The sequence below is a fragment of the Mixophyes fleayi genome, chromosome 4 (assembly GCF_038048845.1).
Source record: "Mixophyes fleayi isolate aMixFle1 chromosome 4, aMixFle1.hap1, whole genome shotgun sequence".
NCBI lineage: Eukaryota > Metazoa > Chordata > Amphibia > Anura > Limnodynastidae > Mixophyes > Mixophyes fleayi.
The window spans coordinates 196,185,529-196,207,582 of record NC_134405.1 but is presented as its reverse complement, the minus strand read 5'-3'; the positions used below and the strand labels follow the sequence as shown (position 1 = coordinate 196,207,582).

General features: G+C 37.7%; 1 protein-coding gene across 1 annotated transcript in view; it reads left to right on the top strand.

Annotated features, from left to right (window-relative positions):
* The window catches only part of NELL2 (neural EGFL like 2), a 252,389-nt gene that overhangs the window by 215,828 nt on the left and 14,507 nt on the right, over positions 1-22,054 (top strand). The window contains exon 16 of the mRNA XM_075209076.1: positions 17,734-17,874. Within this exon, the coding sequence (XP_075065177.1) occupies positions 17,734-17,874 (141 nt within the window). The remainder of the gene's footprint in view (positions 1-17,733; positions 17,875-22,054) is intronic.

Here is a 22,054-nt window from a genome sequence, read left to right as displayed (position 1 = left end):
CAAATAATGTCAGTATACCAAATTTCAGGTCAATTGGATGAGCCCTTTCTGAGAAAATAGTTTTTTCCACACACACACTAACACACGCCGCTAGGCTTTTATATATTAGAGATATATATATATATATATTATGTATATAAAATGAAGAAAATAGGATCGTTAATAGGACAAAGTGCAGGATATAATTTAGCATGTCCCTTACCTTCTGTATATATACATTGGCAGCAGTTACCAAGTACATTCAGCATTGATCTGAAATCACTTTGATCCTTTGTTTTTGACATTTAGTATACTTTTAACATGCCAGAAAAGTACATAAAGCCTTGTGCAACCCTTAATAGTTCACTTGTATAAAATTACAAATGTTTGCCAACAAAATCATTTCATATTGTACACTGGGTGCAGATAAATAGAAATGTCAATCACATCTTCTGTAAGTTGCAAAACAGTAATTTAAAACCTTCTCTTGAACAATTGAGATGTGGTATAGATGAATGTAGGTGAAGGTTACAAAAAATCTCACAAACAGAACTTCCTATATAGCTAGACATAAATGCATGACTATTTTGGAGCATGAATGTTACCCATGAATACTGGGAGGATAAAAGTTAAGTAAATAAAATGAATAATTCACCGGAGCAACTTTATATTATATGTAGGTCATGATGTATCACAGTCTTGGCTGACAGTTGCAGTATGATCTTTTTAGTGCTCTGCTGGCAAAACGAGCAAGGTTCACGTGACATGAAGTTTTAATTTTTCATGAAGGAACAGACATTAAAGTCACTCACCCAGATTTTGTCTAGTAATGTCTTAATAAATCATGAACTTCAGTCTGAGAATTGTGTGGATGAAGTCAGGTCACCATTGATTCATGAACACATTGACAGGATGACAGTTTCAGTACACAAAACAAATGTACTGTAATTATATCTAATTTTATCTAAAATACTTTGATCTTCTGTGACCTTGTATAAGAGCTCTGAATGTGACCTTGCTGCAAGATCAAGACGTGAATGTCTATCTGTTATAAGTCTGCAGCACAAAAGGTTACTCTTTTCATATATATTTTGTAATGTGTGAATTCTCTCTGAGGCGACTTGTGTTTTGTCCTGAGTGATACTAAGTTATTAAGAAAAATACCACTATGTTTTGATTTCTGAATACATAGGGGGGATTCAATTAGCTGCGAAGTGTCTCCGGAATTTCCGTGAGACACTTCGCAGTGGAGATTTGACAGAAATCTCTGCTCATTTTTCCTCAAACCAAAAAATGAGTGGAGATTTCTACCTTAATTGCCGGCAATGTGCGCGGAACAATGTTCGCACGCCACATTGCTGGCAACTGAATTCCTCCTATATAATAGAGAAGTATAATGTTTGTATTATTTATTTTTCAGTCCAGAATTACCTAGACACAACTTGAGTTTTGCAGGCTCTTTAATGCGAAAGTATAAGTTGGTGAAAATGTGTGTGTGACAGGATGGACCGCATATGCCTCCCATGATGGTACACTTGGACTTGTACCCCTGACCGCTTACTATGGATCAGGGTGCTGTAGATGGTTCCCCCCTGGCCTATCATACTGGCCAGAGCTGCTGAGTAGCCAACAGAGTGGTGGTACTGAAGAGCTAGGTCCAAACCTCAGACCCCCGGAAATGGATTTGATTTTGGACCTAATCTGTAGGTCACAGGATTACAGCAAAATTGAAGAAGTTGTCAAACAGGGGGTTGAAGCAGAGAGTGATGTTTATTTCGCTCAAGTGTTCTGAAAAGGACAGTTCCACTGATTAAGGGTATCTGTGTCCAGGACAGATGAAACATCAGAATGATACTTTTCAGTTTACATTGGCTCTCTTTTCATACAGATTTAGACACAGCCTCACAGGCTATTTTTAGAATCAGGATGCAACCTATTTACCCAAACATGGATTTACATGCAATGCAAAGCTAACAATATTTACGCTTATCTGTGGTATCCTTAAACCTTACTGTGACTTCCTGCATCATATCTTGGACACAGCGGACATCTGACAACAAGCCTAATTACCCCTTCCTTTCCCTTAAGGGGTATTGGACACTAACATCAAAAGGTCTAATCAACATCAGATTAGCATGGGTGCTTTCTTTCAACAGTTGCAGAATACACATTTCCTCCAAAGAAAAGAATTCCACAAGAAAAGTTGCAGAACCCCAAACAAGGCATTTCCTTACACCAATATACACAAAAGACTTTCTAAACAAAGGCCTATTGTATCAGATATATACATCAGAAATAATGTATTTGTTCTAGCAAGGTTAAAACAGAAAAAAAACTAATTTTCTTCCCTGGTCTCAGAAATAAAGATTTCCTAGATCAAAATATACACAATATCAAAAATAAGTGCATTGGTAATTATATAAATAAGCGCCCTGCGCTTTTTCCTTTAAATAAATGTATACCATAAGTTACTTATAAGTGATCCAGTCACAGTGTGTAATGTAGTAAATAAAAGGGGCTAATTTACTGACATTGTGCACAGAGTAATTCTATTCTGTAACCCATGGTATCAAATCAGATATCTGCTTTTAACAGCCTAGTGGAGTCAGACTAATGAAAGTATGTATGTATATTCACCCTGTGTTTGCATGGGATCCCTCCATACGTAAAAAACATACATGGTAGGTTAATTGTCTGCTGAGTAAAATACACTCTAGTGTTTCTGCGTGTGTTAGGGAATTTATACTGTAAACTCCAATGGGGACAGGGACTGGTGTGAGTGAGAAATATTCCCTGCACTGAATAATTTGGTGATGCTATATACATAAAAGATATTAATATGATATTATATGTATTGTACATTGGTCGCTGGGATGCTCTCTGTATAGTGCATCAGTTAGTAGAATAGTCTCTGCATTGAATACTACTTTACTTACTAGCCAGATGAGGCTGATAAGTTTTACATTAGATTATAGCTCTTTGACATACTAATTTATTTGCCACATAAAACCAGACCCACATTAGACAAACCATACCAGCACCTTTTTCAGCATACCCATTTTTCCACTGATTGCAGGTAGAAGAGCCTTGGCAACTTTATTTTGTTTGCCCCTCAGGCCAAATGTTGCCATCCAGTTCCTGTCAATAACTAATCCCATTAAACCTCATAATCTACTTGTTAGCAGCAATGAATTTTTCACAGTAACAATTGTGGGAAAGTTTATGATTACCGTGTGTAGCTGTTAAGTTAATACATAGTAGGCATGGGAAGGCTTTGCAATGTCTCCTTTGGGCCTTGAGCTCAGCATGTACACCTGCACTGTAGTCTTGTTATTTGGTCTGACTCAGCCAGCTCAGCCTCTCAGTATGGATTTAAAATTATTTTGTTCAGTTAATGATAGCACCACAAGCTTGGCCATAAATGTGAATTACTAAACGCCAGAGCTTTGTTTTTGGAGCAGAGTTGTGTCATATGTAATATTTAGACTTTCTGACCAAAATTAACCTGTGCTTAATTAAGTTATTAATTTAAAATGCTTGTAGCAGTAATAATTTGAGTAAGAGAAATATCTCATGGGTGAAAGGGGGCATGTTAATGTCTCTATGAATTAAACACTTTGTTAAATGCACATATACATGATTAGCATTATTATTAATAAAACAATGTCATTTATTGTCATTTATTTAGCAGATACACTTGTATTACTCTGTAATATCATTCAAGGCTATCATGGCACATACTTTACAGGGGAAGAGGGGCACTGACATACTGACATTTCAATATGACACCTGGCACAAATTGCTCCTAAAACTTCATTATTGCAATTTCCAGGGCTTAAGCAATTGATGAAGATGACGTTCTTAACGAAGTTAATTAATGGAGCCTGGGCGCAACAGGAGTGTGTGGCAGGCGGGTGGCGGTTGAAGATGGCTGCACTTTAGACCAGCTCTGTATTTAACCTCACACATAACCATCTTTCCACTAATATAGAACATTTAAACATTTGTGAAGGCAATGGTAAATGACATGGTAGGGCCAAAGAGAATCATTATACCAAGGACAAGGTTGAGAAAGATCTACTTATTACTATTGCAATTCAGAGGCTGGATCCAGTGAGCTTAACTGTCATTGTTGTTACCATCTCTATTCCTTCTTTGGTGATTTCCACATCCTCCTTGATGACAGTAACCAACACTGAACATGGGGAAAAACTATCCTGTTTTTTTTCACAGTTACTCCAAACAAAAGCTTCCACTACAGCCAGCAGAGGAAGGATGCCCATATATTATAAATGGTGAGGGACAGACATGGTGGCCAGCAGCAAACAGTTTAAAGATTTCTTCTGTGAATGGTTCATGTTTTGTTTCTCTGCCTTCCTCTGTCTCCTCTCATTCCAACTGTACCACACCACTGGGAGATGCAACGGCTGCTCTATTTTCAGAGGCCAATAATGCTGCTGTAACACACAAATACTTGGATAGCTTATTTGTACACTGAAATTTAAAGTTGATATTTGTGTGCTACATGAAAAAACAGTCAGTATTTAACTTATGTGCAAAACAGAACACTCATTTGCACCCCTTGCATTGTAACATGGTTTTGTCCAGGAGACTGAAATAAGGATCCTCTTCATTTAAGATCCTTAATGAATCAGGCCCCATATTATTAACAGGTGACAATAATACTACTTTTCTGTGCTTTTTGCTGGGACTTTATATTCCACATACATATTGTATGTATTCTGCAGTGTATTGTGTCTATCTCAATACGGCAAGTGCTTTATAGGCAGAGCGTACCTAGACCCATATTCAACAAGAGACGTTTCTACAGATCCTCTTGTAGTTGAACACGGATGTGCATATGCACAAATTATAATACGTTAATTTTGCATCACTTAATGAATCCGGCCCTAAAGATGGAAATGAAAATCACACAAAAATACACTCTTCCTAAATTCTTCCTATTCCCTCATGCCTTCTGATAAAAGTTCCTGCAAGTACTGAAACGCATCAAAGAGTGTTACTCAACTCATCTTTATTCAGCTGGAATGCTACTAATCACGGGAGCAGGTTTACAAACTTAGCGGTATTTTCTTTTGCTGTGAGGACGGGATTTTACTATAGAAGCGGACTCGGATTTAAAAGTCTATTTCAAATTGAAGTCTCCATGAGGGAAACAAATAATCATGAGACTGGGACCTGCACCTGCCATTGCAATCTATATATACCACCGATAGTCTCTCTAATCGCTTTCCTAAAAGACTGTACTATTATCTTCAGATGATCCCATTCAGCTAAATTAACCACCGCTATTACTGCTCCCCTAAGTATGCACATGACATGATTGTTCAAAGCCAATTTGTTTTTAGATGTATTGCATACAACTCTTTGTGTTTAGTCTTGAATACCAACTGGTATACTGCATATAATACTAATGGGCATATGTGTTTATATAATATAAGTGATAGCGCAGCCATTTTTTATTTCCTTTTTTGTGAATTATTCCCATAATTACTTTTCTGTAGACCCATAAATCTCTGTGGGGTGATACCAAATGTATTTGTCATCTCAAGGTTTCATTTGTCATGGAATTTTTTTTCTTCTTCAACCCACGTATACAATTTTTTTGTTATTCTTTACACAAATTCAATTTTCCTGGACATCATTAAACACTTTAAAGCTATGATCACAAAGCCATAAATCTATTTGTAATAAATTGGAAAATTTGGATGTTTAACTATGTATTTATGATGATGTTGGCAATTTTAATTTCTTAACAAAATAGTTTTCTTTAGTAAACTCCCTCCTTAGTGCTTCTTGAGTGCTAAGCATGCCCTTTATAATGTGTCCACATCCCCACTGGCAAAGTGGATATACACAGTACTGTATAAGGCTATTGGATCAAATTGCCACAGGTTTGTTTCATTAATAATAGTTTGGAAGAGATTGTATTTTTCATTGTAGACCAGTCCCAGACTGTAGAACAGTCCCAATTTTTTTAATAATGGAATCATTCACTCATATGCTGTATTACGTAACCAACGTTTTTCAATTGTTACAAATAACTCATACTGTGAAACTTGGGACTGCCAAGAACTACAGGCCGGTAACTGATCAATTGTGACAACAGAGAAATGTTAAGCAGAGGCAGTAAGATATTTTGTAATAAAATGTTGCTTTTATGATGATGCCACAGTTGCAAAGCCCTGTAGTCATAGTCATTGGATTTCTGTTATAGACATTAAATAATAACTTCAGCAGTGGAAAATAATCATTGGGTAAAGGTTTAAAAATGAATCATTTTGTAAATAATGTTTATAGTTTACATTATTGTAGAAACAGCCTTAAAAAAAAAAAACAATTAATCATTCTCCCATATATGTGCATATTAATAAAAAAGATATTTGCTGTTTGCGCATCAACATTTTATTATTCAGAATGATTTCATAAAGACAAACTGTATAGTTTAAGTAAATCGTTACATATTATTTATGGTATATAATCTTTTGGACCAGATAGAACAGGTTATCTTCAGATAAAACATTTTATAATTGAAAACTACAGAAGTCAAAAAGAAAAAAAAAAACTGTTGTATTGAATGACACATATAAAACACATTTTTTATTTTCTTTTTCTAGAATTTATTTTACTATTTAACAATGCTCATTTTGCCAGCATGTTTATTGTTGATCATCATATTGACTGTAGTGTGTTTCACATGATCTTGTTTTTTTTTGTTTTCTATATTTAGATATTAGTTTCAGGCTAAGTTCAGGGCCCATTTTAAGCAAACGGCAAAATGCAATTTCACGTGTCTCATTGCCAGCTACATGGAGACAGACCCCATTTCACAGACCACCCCATTTAATTTTTCTTACTACACACATTTTTTAAGCCCACTTCCAACTTCCATTGGGCAGAAGGCAACTTCCTACATTAATAAAGTGTTCAGAAGTTACTAGTGCAGATCATACAGGTAAGATTCATTCAGTGCCTCATAGAGCCTGTCTTAATTACTGAACCGGAGCTAACAGTATATGTCTATGCAGCAGCGGCTTGGTTCAGCGGCAGTTCAATAAATAGCTAGCAGGGAAAGCTCTGGTACCATTTAAATTATGAGCAAATCTGAACAAAAATAAGCCATAAGAAAAATAAGAATCCACCATATGCTGAGCTATGTCTGGTGCCAGGTGTACTGCACTGAGCTATATCTCGTGTCTAGTATGCAAAGCTAAACAATATCTAGTACCAAGTATAATGTGCTGTGCCATGCCTGGTGCAAAATACACATATGTCTGCATCACATATATTATTGGTACTTTCCCATCCTTGCCATTTGTGTATCTACCTGTGCTTAGTGAAGTGAGACCTACCTCCAGCCTGGTCCTACTTCAGAAGTTCTTTCCTGTCCTGAATTTAGCTGTGGCAGCTAATTGGAGTTCAGTATAGCTGTCACCCTCTGATAGCCATTTTGGAGGGAGCAAGTAGAGGGGGTTGGCATAGGATTGAATGTTTTTAAGAATAAAAAAGAAAAAACTTGGGGGCTCTCCTGTTGCTTGTCGCCAAGGACAGTTGCCTTGTTTGCCCTGGCTAAAATTCAGTAAGAGACATGCAAGTTGTAAGAAGAGAATAACAGTCTTGCACAATTTTACCACTGTAAGCAAACAAAATGTACAATTACACTGAGCCATACATTATTTTCTGCTAATAAAATGTGATTGATAGCATTTCTTAAAGACTGCAAACTAAGGAAGATCTAATCCATATTGGTTATTAGATACCTCCATTAAACATTTTATTATGGTAAATAGTAAAATGTTCTGGAACCTTAAGATATATTCTATATTTGGCAGGTTCTCACATTGGATGGGATACATTTAATATGTTACTTCCAGTAGATAGTATAAATCTATAATATGTTACACTTACCATGTCTTGCATTGTTCTGAATTGTTGAATCTGTCACTCTGTTTGGTCAAATGTGTCCATTCAATATCAATTATGTCAATTCTAGGTCAAGTGTTAGAATACTTGACCTCAGTATCTAAATGCTGGGGTGTTCAAACCCTCAGAAGCCTAGGGAGTGACTTAATTGAGGAACAGGCCTCAGAACTCTGTAAATGGTATTAATTCTGGATGAAGCAAACATGGAGATGTGTACCTCTTTATACCAATAGCTTCTCTTATGGTATTTCATTTTGTATAAGTTGCACTGAGATGAAATTTTCGGGGGCAAGTTTTATATTGAACAAGAAATAGACATGGATATTTAAACATTTTGCATTAAACTATGCAGTAATTTTGGCTATGATTTCTATGGGAAGGACTACTGAGATGTTAAAATACAAGATTATGGGATATATTCCATTAAAGAAAATGACATAGAATAAACTCTATTGATACAAAAAGTCTCAGAGGGGGCCAACTAGTTGTTCAAGAGAAAGATGCAATAAAATGCTTAAACAGAAAATAAACAGAAATTACAAAATTGGCATTTAAAGAAAACTGAAATGTAATAACAAAATGCATGTATTGCTTCTAAACTGAAAAATTATACATTTTGAACGGACATGCAATGTTGTTCAGAAAACATTTGAAAATAAATTATTGTGCACTACAGTTTGTACTTGAAGCGTAGCCAACAACTTTAGCCTTGCATTTGTGCTTGTCAGCAGGCAATCAATTTCAATTTGATCTCTGTATCTATCGTACTTGGCATTCACAGATTTAAGAAAAACACATCTCTGAGCTCCTTACTTTATTGGTACATACTTTAGTCTATGCCGTGCTAATGTTGGCTGGTTGCATATATTAAAAAAAGTTGATCAAATATGCAAATGATTTTCCTTCATAACTGAAAACAAAAAAACTGATGAAATACGTAAAATTTCCAAATTATTTAAAAAAAACTTTAAATCGAGTATTACAAGAAAGTTCTTTAGATTAATAAAAAAATATTTTCTTACTTCGTTCTGATATATCTTTCACTCGATCCACCAGGTCCCCCCAAAAAATCCTACTCCAGTCACATTAGTAACGTATAATATACAAAAAAACAAAAACAGGTGTAGTATAAAGAGAGACCCAGGGAGGCCTATTTATCAATTTAAGGTATTAAGGATGATTTTTAAACAAAAAACGCTGATTGCCACAATTTATCAAGAAAATATACTTAGGCCAACTGTTCAGACACAGGGCACCCTTCCCCCTCCAAGAAGCCAGCCCTGAGTGAGGAGCGACATGGGGCAAATATAGGCTAAACTTAAAGTTGAAATATGCCTTCTTTGGAGAGCCATTGTTACATCTGGTGCTAACCTTGTACCCTGTTATTGAAGCGTCCAATAATTCTGGGAGTTTGAATGTTAAAGACTGTGTTGCAGTATTAAACCTATTTTATGCCTGTAGAGTATAAAATTGCTGTGAACTGTGCTAAATATTTTGAAATACTCTGTCAACCTGCACAGGACAGTAGAAATATGGAGGTTCCGGTGATGGCCTCAGGTGCCAGAAAGGTGCATTGATAGCAAGGGGAGGCATTCGCCAAACCCATATTTGTCAGTCAGAACGCCAGATGGTGAAGCATGGTTCATCATTCAGGATAATGCATTTCCCCTGCTCAAGAGTCCAATGTTGGTGTGATTTACACTACTTCAATAAATGTGTGGCATTGTGCACAGTGAACTAAGTCTTGTGTGTGGTTGCAGCTTGACCATGTATACTCAATCCATCAGCTTCCAACAAATCATACTAGTGATGGCACTGCTTCCAGAAGCAGTTTGGAACTCAGTACTTTGTGTTGCAATTGAGAACATTTTTCCTTACTGCGCACTTGGCAGTGCCATTCTGTGAGCTTGTGTGACTTACTGCATTAAGGCTAAGCTGTTGTTACTACTGGGCAGCGTATGTAGACAGAAACCTATAGACTTCTGAAAAACACACCTGTTACAAGTTAGACAAAATAAATGTATTTGTGAAAACAAAAGGTAGGGAGTGCCCTGCTCATGAGAAAGCTTACAATCTAGTGGTAAAAGGGCAAAGTTGAGACAAGAGCTGCAAGTGTAGCTCAAACTGGAGATTGGGGCAGTAGTGAGAGTCTTCTAGTGTTAGTGGGGTAAGCTCTAATGCTCTTTACAGACAGTATTTAAAGATTTGAATGCTGCATGGGAGAAGTCTTGTAGGTGGAAATGAGAAGTGGTTATGAGATACAAAATGAGGACCAGGTCAGAGATCTAAGAAAAAGTTAAGGAGAGTATTTTGAGTTGAGTTTTGAGATGTATGAAAGGGTAAAATAAATAATTTTAATTTGATTCTGGAAGATATGGGGAGCCAGTGCAGAGATTTGGAGAGTAGTGCTGCAAATATGGAGCAGTGAGAAGAAATCAGTCTTCGCGTGATGATTAAAGCTGTGACAGATAAAGGGAATGCCAAATAGATAGGTTGCAGTCAGGGTGGGGATGATGAGAGAATGGATGAGTTTTGATTGCATGTTGGGTAAGCTAAGGGGCATATTCTAGAAATATTTCAAAGGTCAAGGTGACAGGAATGGGAGAAGGAAAAGTAGAGGGTGGAGTAAAGTCTGACATCAGTGGGCTTGGGAGACTGAGGAAATTGTGGTCTTGTTGACGATGAGTAAGATTTGATGGGTGAGGGTGGTGGTGACTCTCGGAGGAAGTACAGTGATAAAGCTCAACATGTTTAAAACAGAGTTTAAGTAGCATTGGGACATCCATGTGAGGAGAGCACAGACACACTTGATCACATTAGATTATAGAGAAGGACAGAGGTTGGGGAAGGAAGGGTAGATTGGATCTCGCTAGTGTACAGATGCCACTGGAGACTGAACAGTTAGAAGAGAAGAGGGCTAAGAACAGAGACTAGTGGGAGTGCAGAGGTAGAGATGCTGAATGAGCGGTTGGATAGGTAAGGAAGTGAACAATAAAAAACTGGGTCACAAAGATTAGTGAAGTGAAGGGTGTGCAGAAAAAGAATGAAGAAGGGATCCTTAAACTTTGCTTTAAGTAGACCATTGACTACTTTTGCAAGGTTAATATCAGGAGAAAGTTGAGGCCAGAAGCTTGATTGCTGAAAGTCCAAAAGAAAGTGAGAGGAGAGAAAGCATGGTAGGAAGTTGTACAGAAATCACTCAATAGTTTGGAGGCAGGAAATATGAGTAAAAAGTGTTTTTAATGGTTGGTAATGCTGTAATAGGATTGTCAGTAACCTAGATAGCCCGAGTCATGCTAATTCATCATCATTTATTTATATAGCGCCAAGATATTCCATAGAACTTTACAATTGGAGACAAACACAGTAAACTAATAAACAAACTGGGTAAGACAGACAAAGAGGTGAGAAGGCCCTGCTCGCAAGCTTACAATCTATGGGACAATGGGAGTTTGATACATGAGGTTAAGTCTACATTTTGCATTTCGGCCTAGCCGGACTGCAAAGGTAAAAGTGAGTCATAAGCTAAATGATCCTGTCACACAACAATGTTGGTCAAGGGGTAGTTGTCTTGTGTAAAATTGTGTAACAGATGGTAATAGGGTAATGTAGTGAGGTTAAGAGGGTGGTTGAAGAATATTATAAGCTTGTCTGAAAAGGTGGGTTTTCAGAGAATGCTTGAAAGTTTGTAGACCAGAGGAGAATCTCATTGTGCGAGGGAGAGAATTCCATAGAGTGGGTGCAGCCCGAAAAAAGTCCTGTAACTGGGAATGGGAGGATGTAATGAGGGTGGATGAGAGATGCAGATCTTGTGCAGAACGGAGTTGCCGAGTTGGGAGATATTTTGAGACAAGAGAGGAGATGTATGTTGGTGCAGCTTTGTTGATGGCCTTGTAGGTTAGTAAAAGTATTTTATATTGGATTCTGTAGAAAACACTCTGTATGTCTCTACCAGTGTAGAGACATACAGAGTGATTCAGCAGAGGAATAACAATTTGCAAGGAAAATAAATTATGCTGCTGCGTGCAAAATAGATTTTTGGGGTTTGAGTCTGTTTTGGGGAAGACCAGTAAGGAGGGAATTTTAATAGTCAATGTGGGAGATAAGTGCATGAATTAAGTTTTTTGCAGTGTCTTCTGTGAGATATGTGCGAATTCTGGAAATGTTTTTTAGATGTATATAACATGATTTAAATATAGAGTCAATGTGGGGAACAAAGAATAGGTGTGAGTCGAGGATTACACCTAGGCCGCGAGCTTGTGGGGTGGGATTTATGGTCATGTTATCAACAGAAATATAAATGTCAGGTATGCTCTTGGTAATTGAGTAAATGGAGCATGAGATAGTAATGGAAAAGACCTAACTATTGTATAAAGATTTTTTTAGAGGCACAGTGAAGTTATATGCTATTCCAGCTAATACATCTAAAAGGTAAAACTTGCTATTTCATTTTTCAAATTTCATTATATATTAAAACACATAGAACTGGCAAACTTGTTTTTTCATGATGCATGCTGAGCTTGCTGTATTTATTATAATGCAATAATTTTGTTTACAATAGATTATACTGTGTATGTACATTAAGGAGAGTTTCTCAGTATGATTGCAACCATTCAGTAGCAGTGTCCATGTTTCTAGAGAGGATGCATGCAGCTAAATTTAGTTATATATTAATAATTTAGTAGGAGTCCTGCAGTGCGAGAATCTTAACTGTGCTATGTTATTCTGTGTATGAAAATTTGTGATTAATACAAAGTATGCCATAAAAAATGTGTTTTAGAAATGTTAATGGTTCGTAGCTGACTGAGAATGCATCAGAGCCATTATACTGATGCAAATCCAAATATAATAATGCTATCAAGTTATGAACCACTCAGTTATGTGGTCTATTTGCAAAAGAACTTAGGCAACAAAGTTATCTCTTTGCTCTGCATAAGTCCATAGTTATGTATGAAAATACTGTATTTAATACAAAATAAAAGTACATCAAATTTTGTGGAATGGAAAGTGTCTGTGACATCAAAATGCTGGTCCAAATCATTTTTCCAAGAAAGTAATATTGCCAAGAAGAATGCAAGACAATAATGTACGATTTGCAGAATAACATTAAGTTGTATTATTATCTTTTTAGAAATTTATTATCATAAACACATGCATTTATTGAACTTTTATTCTTTTATTTTCTAATGTGAAAATTGCATTGACTTTTCACCATATTTATAGCTTTTCTCACAAGTATATATTTATAACTGGAGCTCTCTCTTTTTCTAATTTCTTCAGTTCTGTAACTATAACTGTAGCAGCCCATGTGGGAACTATGCGTAGAGGTCCCAACGGACAAATCACTGTCCCATTGAGTGATGGGCTTTGTATTGTCCACTGGGCCACCAGGGATTTGCCTGCATTGTACACTAGGCGGTAAATTTACTAAACTGCAGGTTTGAAAAAGTGGAGGTGTTGCCTATAGCAACTAGTCAGATTCTAGTTATTTATTTAGTACATTATAGAAAATGACAGCTAGAATCTGATTGGTTGCTATAGGCAACATCTCCACTTTTTTTAAACCCGCAATTTAGTAAATATACCCCCAGGTCTCAGGAATTGGTTCGATTGGCTATTTTGTGCAGTGGATATGATTTTTCTTTTAATTTTAACCGTAACCTTAGCCCTTTGTTTTTATTTAGTTTTATTTTCATTTGTATTTACCGATTGGTAATTAACATTGTTTTTTTTACATTTGGTGATAAGTACTTTACATTTTTAAGCTACATTAAATATATATTGCTTTATGCAATTACGTTTATACATTTGTCTGTATTTCTCTTCAGTAAACCTTTGAACTATACTTTCAAGTATAGATTACAAAAGACACAATGAAAATACATAGGCAGCTGAGCATTTTGGGACTGCATTGATATGTTGCATTTTAGAATGCTTATTCTAGCCAACCAAATATTAGCTTTAGTAGTACAAAACTACATCACAGTGAGGTTATCTCTAATGAAGGTATAATGACTATTATGGGGTATAAACAGAAAAAAGACATTGGGAGAGAAGAGTTGGAAAATGGTTAAGGCAGGGGAGCATGGTACATTATAGTACATGTATTTTTAAATTAAATTAAAAGCATAGCCACATACATTCAAACACAATTCTACTCATTACCATGACTTTATAAATTGATCAACTTTTAGGTCTCATGTATAGAATGGCATAGATAAGTGTATGTTTAACTCCTACATATACATATTTATTTGGTGTCTTATCAATTAATGTTTGTATCTGTAAGTCATGCTTGATACTTTATATACAGAAAACTGTCATTTTATGAGAATTTTTATGTGTCCATCTTTGATATTGGGAGTTATGTTAAACTCCTTGAACATTAATATGGTTTGTGGGGAATGGAATTGAGAAAGGTGAAGAAGCATATGAGTAGCAGTAGTGTATAAAGTATTCAAAAAAATATACTTGCGGTTTGTACCATGAGCTGAAAGTCAAACAGTACAGCTATACCGGCCACAGAATGAGGATGTCGTTAGTGATCCAATCTAACTTAAAGACTCAACGAGCGTCATTTATACTGTTACCCAAACTCTACTGCTCTCCCAGGCTGCATCTCCTATCTCTGTAATTTTCTTTTTACAGTACTGCTGGTGATGCTCTATATTGCTATATATGTCTGTGTGAAAACATACAGGTTTTCAGTTGGGGAAGATTCACACATAGCTCAGAAATCTATTATGTCATGTCCTTGGATACTTTAGTCCTTTTCTGAATGCAGAACAAATGTTTTAGATCACATTGATTTTGCACCGTTCCTTTTAAGTGCATTGAAATAAATTAAAACCTTTTCTGATATGCAAACTGGAAAGTGCTGACACTTAGTTCTTAAATATGTAGATCACTATTGAGCTATATTAGCATCATTGCAATGTATTATATTTTAATGTTGTCATTTTGAAAATATTTTCATTTCAAATCCACTGTTTCTATAAGCACTCCTTTTACTCTCTAAATTGAAGCTGTTTAAGTAATTTTCAAAATGATGCACTGAAATTGCTTGACATACTCGTCCGTTTACTGTAGGAAGGCATTATCAAATATTCAGTATTCAGTTCATTCTATGTAAAAATAAACTCATATGTTTTATGTAGTCACTTTAATAGCAAGCAAAACCCATAAAACTACCAAGTGTCTATCTGCTGAGTCCTTTGCTTCTGCTGTGCATTTTTGCCAGTAGAAATAATCAGATTATTGGGTAGAGAAATGTCTCTTGCTGTTACAACAATGCCATTTTGAACAGAATTTAGGTGATAGGTCTATAAAACGAATGTGACTGAATCACCTGAGCAGTGTGAAAATGACGTCTGTTATGATAATAAGAGGCAGGTGCCCACCACCAATTTGTTTGATATTGGTTTAGAAAGGATGTATATTATTTGGAATTTTTTTACACACAAAATATAATCCTGTATAACTATCCATGTTTTAACTTTTTCAGTGCTATACATATAACTATACTGCCATGATCAGCTAACCACACTGGCTTACATTCAATGACTGGTGCATTCCATATATTGATAGTGGAAGTAGAGCAGCGTCCGTTTCAGTTTTATCAGATGTTCAGTAGTTTGCTCTTTAAAAAACAGCCAGTCAGTGACTAAAAATCATAATAAGCATGAAAATCAGCAATTCCTTCAGTAAAATAATCATAAAAAAGCTAAAGACAATGACAACAACAATGTCTAAATAATGTATGTAAAAATTAGTAAAAGTTACAAATAATACAAAATACAATCCCACATAAAAGAGAAAACATGCAGACAAAGGAGATGCAGACATGAGATAAAGGTAAGAGAGGGCCCTGCTCATGAGAGCTTATAGCCTAGAGGGAGCAGTCAATACTGGGGCAGTATGAGCTGGGGGAACCAGGTTGGTCATGGGACTGGAGCTGGTAGAACAAGAATAGGGTGCAGTATCAGGTGGGGGTAGTATAGGCTGTAGAGCAGAGATGGGTTTTGAGAGAGTGCTTGAAAGATTGAAGGTTGGGAGTGTCTTGGCAGGCGGGGTAGAGTGTTCCATAAGTGGGGAGCAGTATGGGAGAAGTCTTGAAAGTGGGACTAAGAGGTGGTTACCAGAGAGTAGGAGAGGCGTACGTCATCGACAAACACCAGAGGGTGATAGGGAGTGTAATGAGGTTAAAGCTATAGGAATAGGAGGAGTTGATGACTTTGAAAGTTAGGGTGCGAAGCTTAAATTGAATTCTGGAGGAAATAGAGAGCCAGCTCAGGGATTTGCAGAGTGGCGTTGCAGATGTGTAGTGCTGAGAGAGAAATGTAGGATGGATTTTAGAGGTGGGCAAGGGAAATGCAATGTGGTAGAAGGTTGCAGTAGTCAAGACAGGATATAATAGTTTAAGGGTTTTAATAACATTCTGCATGAGAAAATGTTATTCTGCTAAATGTTTTGAAGCAGGAGGTGACAAGACAAAAGGAACTAGATGTATGGAGAGAAGCAGAGTCAAGAATGACTCCAAGGTAACCCATGCTTGGGGAACAGGGGATATAGTGATATCAGTGAGGGAGACTGTAGGAAGGCTTGTAACACTAGAAATAGGGAAGTGGTAATGGAGGCGGAAGGAGCATAATAGTTCACTGAGAGAACAGGTATAAAGAGAGAAAAGCAGAGCCTTTGGGATCTCTATGGGATAGTCAGATTGGGGGAGAGGATGTGTCAGTAGTAAAGCACTAAAGAAGTATTCAGAAAGGTAAGAAGAGATAAGTGTTGCAAAGGCCAGGGGAGTGAAAAAATTGGAGAAAGAGAGAGACTGATTGCTCATATCGAACGCAGCAAAGAAGTCAAGGAGGATAGCCATGAGTAGACCATTAGTCACTTTAGTGAGGGCAGTCTGGGTGGAATGTGGAGGTTGAAAACCCAATTGTCGAGGTTCGAGAAGAGAGAGTGTAAAGAAAGTGGGTCAACCAGTTGTATCCATGTGGCTCAAGTAGTTTGGAGGCGAGAAATGGGGGAATAGCTGGTGAGAGAGGTACGGTCCAAAGATGGTTTCTTGAGGATAGGGGAGATAAGCGAATGTTTTAAGATGAAGGTTCCAGTGTAGAGGAACAGGTTTAATAAGTAAGCTAGGTGCAGACAAGCATTGGGGTAGGATGTGGAGGAGTTGTGATGTAATGGAATCAAAGGGACAGGTTGAGGGAGAGGAAGAGAGGAGTGTGAAAGCCTCTATCAGTAACAGGAGAGAGAGAGAGAACAGAGGGTGGGTATGTGACTTTGAAGTAGGTGTCAAAGTCATGAGCAGTGAGGGAAAAAGAGGTGCATGATGGGGTGGACAAGAAAGTGAGTTGACTGTGGCAAATAGGTGATGAGGGTTGGTCAACTTGCTGGATTTTAGGGATCTAGGTTTACTTTGTGAGAGATCAGGCAGTACAGTAAGAAGACAGAATACATTTATAATGGAGGAAGTCTGCATTGTCGCGAGATTTTCGCCATTAGTGTTCGGTAGCATGGGAGCACTTTTGCAGGTGGTGGGTCTGTTTGGAGTGCCAGAGTTGGCTTTTGATCACCCTAGACTGTGTATGGTGGCTAGAGCTACCTCATCAAATGTAATAACTATTGAGGAAACATCAGTGAGAAAGCACACCAATCTACAAAGCCACAAATGTGCCATAAATATCTTTACAACTTTTAATTTATTTGCGCCTGTAACTAGTGACGGAGATGTATGAGAGATAATATAACAGTATTTGTGCATCTACAAAACACATTCACTTTTTTCTGTCTGTTTATTAGACATTGATGAATGTGCTGAAGGATTTGTTCAGTGTGACAGCCGGGCTAACTGCATTAACCTACCAGGCTGGTACCACTGTGAATGCAGAGATGGCTACCATGACAATGGGATGTTCTCTCTGGGGGGAGAGTCATGTGAAGGTCAGTACCCACATTTCAAATGTCTTTTTGAGATCATGTTAAACAGAATGCTTTCTCTATGTGAGGAATGATGTTGCATGTAATCTAATCAAAGGATTGAGTGTAAACCTAATTTTGTGAGGTTTCAGTATGCAGTTATGTTTAATCGGACTATTCCTGTAACACTGAAAATACAATGCAGACATGCTTAATAGTTTTAACTGTACCTTAAATAAAAGGGATTATGTCCATGTAGAAAAGAGAAAGGGGATTACAGAAAAATACATTGATTTCAGCTCTCTGAATTTCTACCCTGTAAAACCACATAAATAAAAGACTAAGTAATACTATGTGGTGCTTCCATCTAAAGTACAAATTATACTCTTTCTGGTGACTGAATAGGACTCCAGGGGAACTGAAATCAATTACAATGACCATATAGCCGAATGCAATACTATCTTTTAAAGTCAGAAGCCACACGCTAGAATGAAATTAAATAAAACATAGTATGTTATCTAAAACATCCCCCCTCTACAATGTCAATAATGCAGATATAAGTTACATTGTGTATAGCAAATTTATGATTGGCTGCCACACACTTCCCAATTTTAGAATATTTGGAATCAGGATACCTTAGAAAAGGGCATGTTCAGGATGGCGGCCTCAAATCCCCTAATAACAACCCTCCATTGCTGCGCGCACCAGTAGCAGATCTGTCTAGCACTTTCTCAATACTCAGAGGGGACACACATCCTGCCAGGACAGCAGACCAGTCTCCCAGAATCATGAACGTCACATATAAATTAGAACAGCTGGGTTTTTAGTGCAGGTTTGTGGATTTAAGCAATGTTTGTAAATACTCTAATGTGATTCTAGTGTTGCATAATCATCATTTTTAGTGTTATTGAACAAAGTCCATTAAGAGTTACATATTTTATCTGCCTTATATATTTATTTTAAAATATACCATGCTGTTTTGTTAACATTTGTTAATGAAAAGAAAATCTGCCATCACAGCTTTCTTAGACATAACATTTCTTAATCTCAGGGTCCTTACATTAATAAACTTTTCCTTTGTTGATATATGTAATGCACTTTTCTGGGAATAACTAACTTTTCTGTTTTCCATCTCTTTACTTGTGTTTACCATCTCTGAACCTTTCTCATGAACTTTGATACAAGACTTATATTGTATGTGTCGTCTACTCAACATCTGTTCAATTATAACTGGGTTATACTTTTTATTTTTTTAATCTGCCCCATTTAATGGATGCCAAAATGTTATTAGTGCAGACACTGCTTGACACTACGGGGGAATTCAGTTGGCCACGTTACTGTCAAAAGTAACGCTGCTGGTGCACTATTACCATTAATACGGTAATTTTGACCGGGATTTCTGCGTTAAACATTACCGTACTATCGGTAATGATGTGCACTATTACTGTAGTAACACTAATCACTAATGATGCGCAGGCCACATTACTTACGGCAGTAATGCGACCATTTAAATTCCCGCCAAAAACATAAAAAAATTAGCAAATACTCAAATGTCCTTAACCTATATCATCTTTGAACCGTTGGTAGTCAGCATATTGATGCGGACTACCCCGACAACACTTACCCTGACATCTTCACTACGAACGTCTCCTTCCCGATGCAGTATGAATGACGACTGTTGTGAAATGCAACTTCAACCAATGGCGATGTAAGAAGAAGCCCGACACCACTTAATGAAGTCACTGACAAATGCACGTTATTATCACTGCTGTTAAGGGGGTAATGTAAGTATGTGGCAATGTACAATGTAGAAGCATTTGTAAACTACACTGTACATCGCCACATACTTACATTCAGGTATCAACAGGTATCAATCAGGAGAGTTGTATAAAATAATTTCAAAAGGATTACATGCACAATGGAACATTGTAAAAACTATCATTAATAAGTGGAGAAAATGTGACACAAAGGGGATGATGCCAAGATCAGGATTTCCCTCCAAAGTTGATGAGAGGACAAAGAACAAACTCATCAGGGGTCCCAGTGGCGCATGCAGGGGGGGTTTCTGAGAAACCCCCCCTGCGCTAACTTAGTGCCCACCATATCGGCACTGTCCTATACAGCAGCCGCGGCGCTGTCAAAGATGCGTCCGCGGCGGTGCTGTATTGTATACAGCACCGCCGTGGACGCTTCTTTGGCAGCGCCGCGGCTGCTGTATTGGACAGTGCTGCCAAAACAGAGCTGCACCGCTTTAAATTTAAGCTGCGAAGACGCCAAACTCCCGCAAGTTGAAGAAACCGGGGTATGATACATTTACCCCCATATGTACTGTGAAGCATGGTGGTGGCAGCATCATGCTTTAGGGCTGCTTCTCTTCAGCTGGGACAGAGGCTCGTCTCAGGATAGACTGTATAATGAATTACTCCAAATCAAGATAGTTTGGCACAAAACTTGCTGACCTTTATATAGAATTGCACAGACCAGTTATGCAAAGTTGATATAGGCTTATTCACAATGATTCGCTGCAGTAATAAAAGCAAACGGTGCTTCCACAAAGTAATTGATTAGGAGTGTGAACACTCATTCAACCATGGTATTGTCAGTTATTTCATTTTCACTTCTTGTCTATTAAGGTTGTGTAGACCCTGTTGCCTTCCTCAGCTTCTCATGCTAATTCATATACCGATGTGGAGGCAGCACACAAAGAAATTTGTAGGAATAGGTACAGAAAAAAATATAGTACACAAACTACCACTCACCTATAGAGCTCATAATAAACAAAATCACTCAGGTTTGCGCGTCTCTACATCTGGGTGTATGTATATGTGTGTGTGTGTGTGTCTGTGTGTATATATATATTGTGGCAAGAGCCCGCTACTGCAGAAGCACACACGTACAACTTCTTCCTTTTTATGGTTCTTTATTGTCAGGATGGTAATAATGTTTTGACACCGTATACTTGCACAGCAATTATGGAGACCCTCAACGCTTACTATACATAGTCCAGCTCTCTGTCCAGATCAGCCAGCTAGCCCAGCGTTGATCTCCCTGAACAATGAAACAAGCAGGGTTTTATACCTGACACTCCTCCCACAGGCCTAGCTTGATGGACAGGTGACACACCCACCTTCTCTTTAAAAGGAAACGCCCATCCCTGGCTCTGTTTAGACTATCAGACCCACCCTGTCAGTTTGCTGAGAGGAAGCAGCTTTTAAACCATGTAAGTAAACCAATTTTAAACTACACATATGTTTTTACCTGGTTTAATCTCCACCTAGGTACATAACTGTGCCAATGTTTTACTCTACTTCCCTGCCTATTGCCAGCTAAATGCCTCCTTTTGTTACAATATATATATATATATATGCACAGCCATATTTCAAGAGGAATTGTAAGGGTTTGGCTGCAGGATAAGGTGACAGACAGTATTAATTCTTGCAGAGTGAGGTTCTTAGGTTGAAAATACATAGGTGGAAGACAGGGTCTAATGAGGTAATTGGACTGAGGGGATTGTATGTAAACCTGTATTGTTGTATTGTTCGGCGCGAAAGATGCCAAGCTAGATGGCCAGTGACTTGACAGAAGGTCTATGTGCAACATCTAAAATCTGCCAATTGTGTGACAGCAACTCAGGGTATATAAGCATGCACATATGGTAGAGAGCATACTTGCCAACTTTTCAAACCTCTCCTCCGGTAGATTCAGAGGAGAAGTCATGTGACGGGTAGGAGGGGGGCGCGGTGACGCTATTGTGGCATGTCATAGCAGGAGGCAGGGCTTAATGATGCAAACTCGTGTAATTAAGCCCTGCCACCATCACTTGCGGGAGGATGCCTGCTCTCCCGGGAGTCCAGGAGGACTCCCTGAAAATCGGGAGAGTAGGCAAGTATGGTAAAGAGGTTCAGCTGTAGTACAGAACAATCAACAGAATGGGAAAGAAATGTTATATTTCACCATAGAATGATTGCCAGACTTGGTGGTTTGAGTATCTCAGAAACTACTGATCTCCATGTACATCAGTCTCTAGAGGTTTGCAGAGAATGGTGTGTAAAACAAAAAATGTCCAGTGAGCAATAGTTCTATGGGCGAAAATGCCTTGTTAATGAGAGAGGTCAGAGGAAAACGGCTCGACTGGTTCAAGCTGACAGGAAGGTCACAGTAACTCAAATAGCCAGCCATGTGCTACTATAGTGGTTTGCAGAAA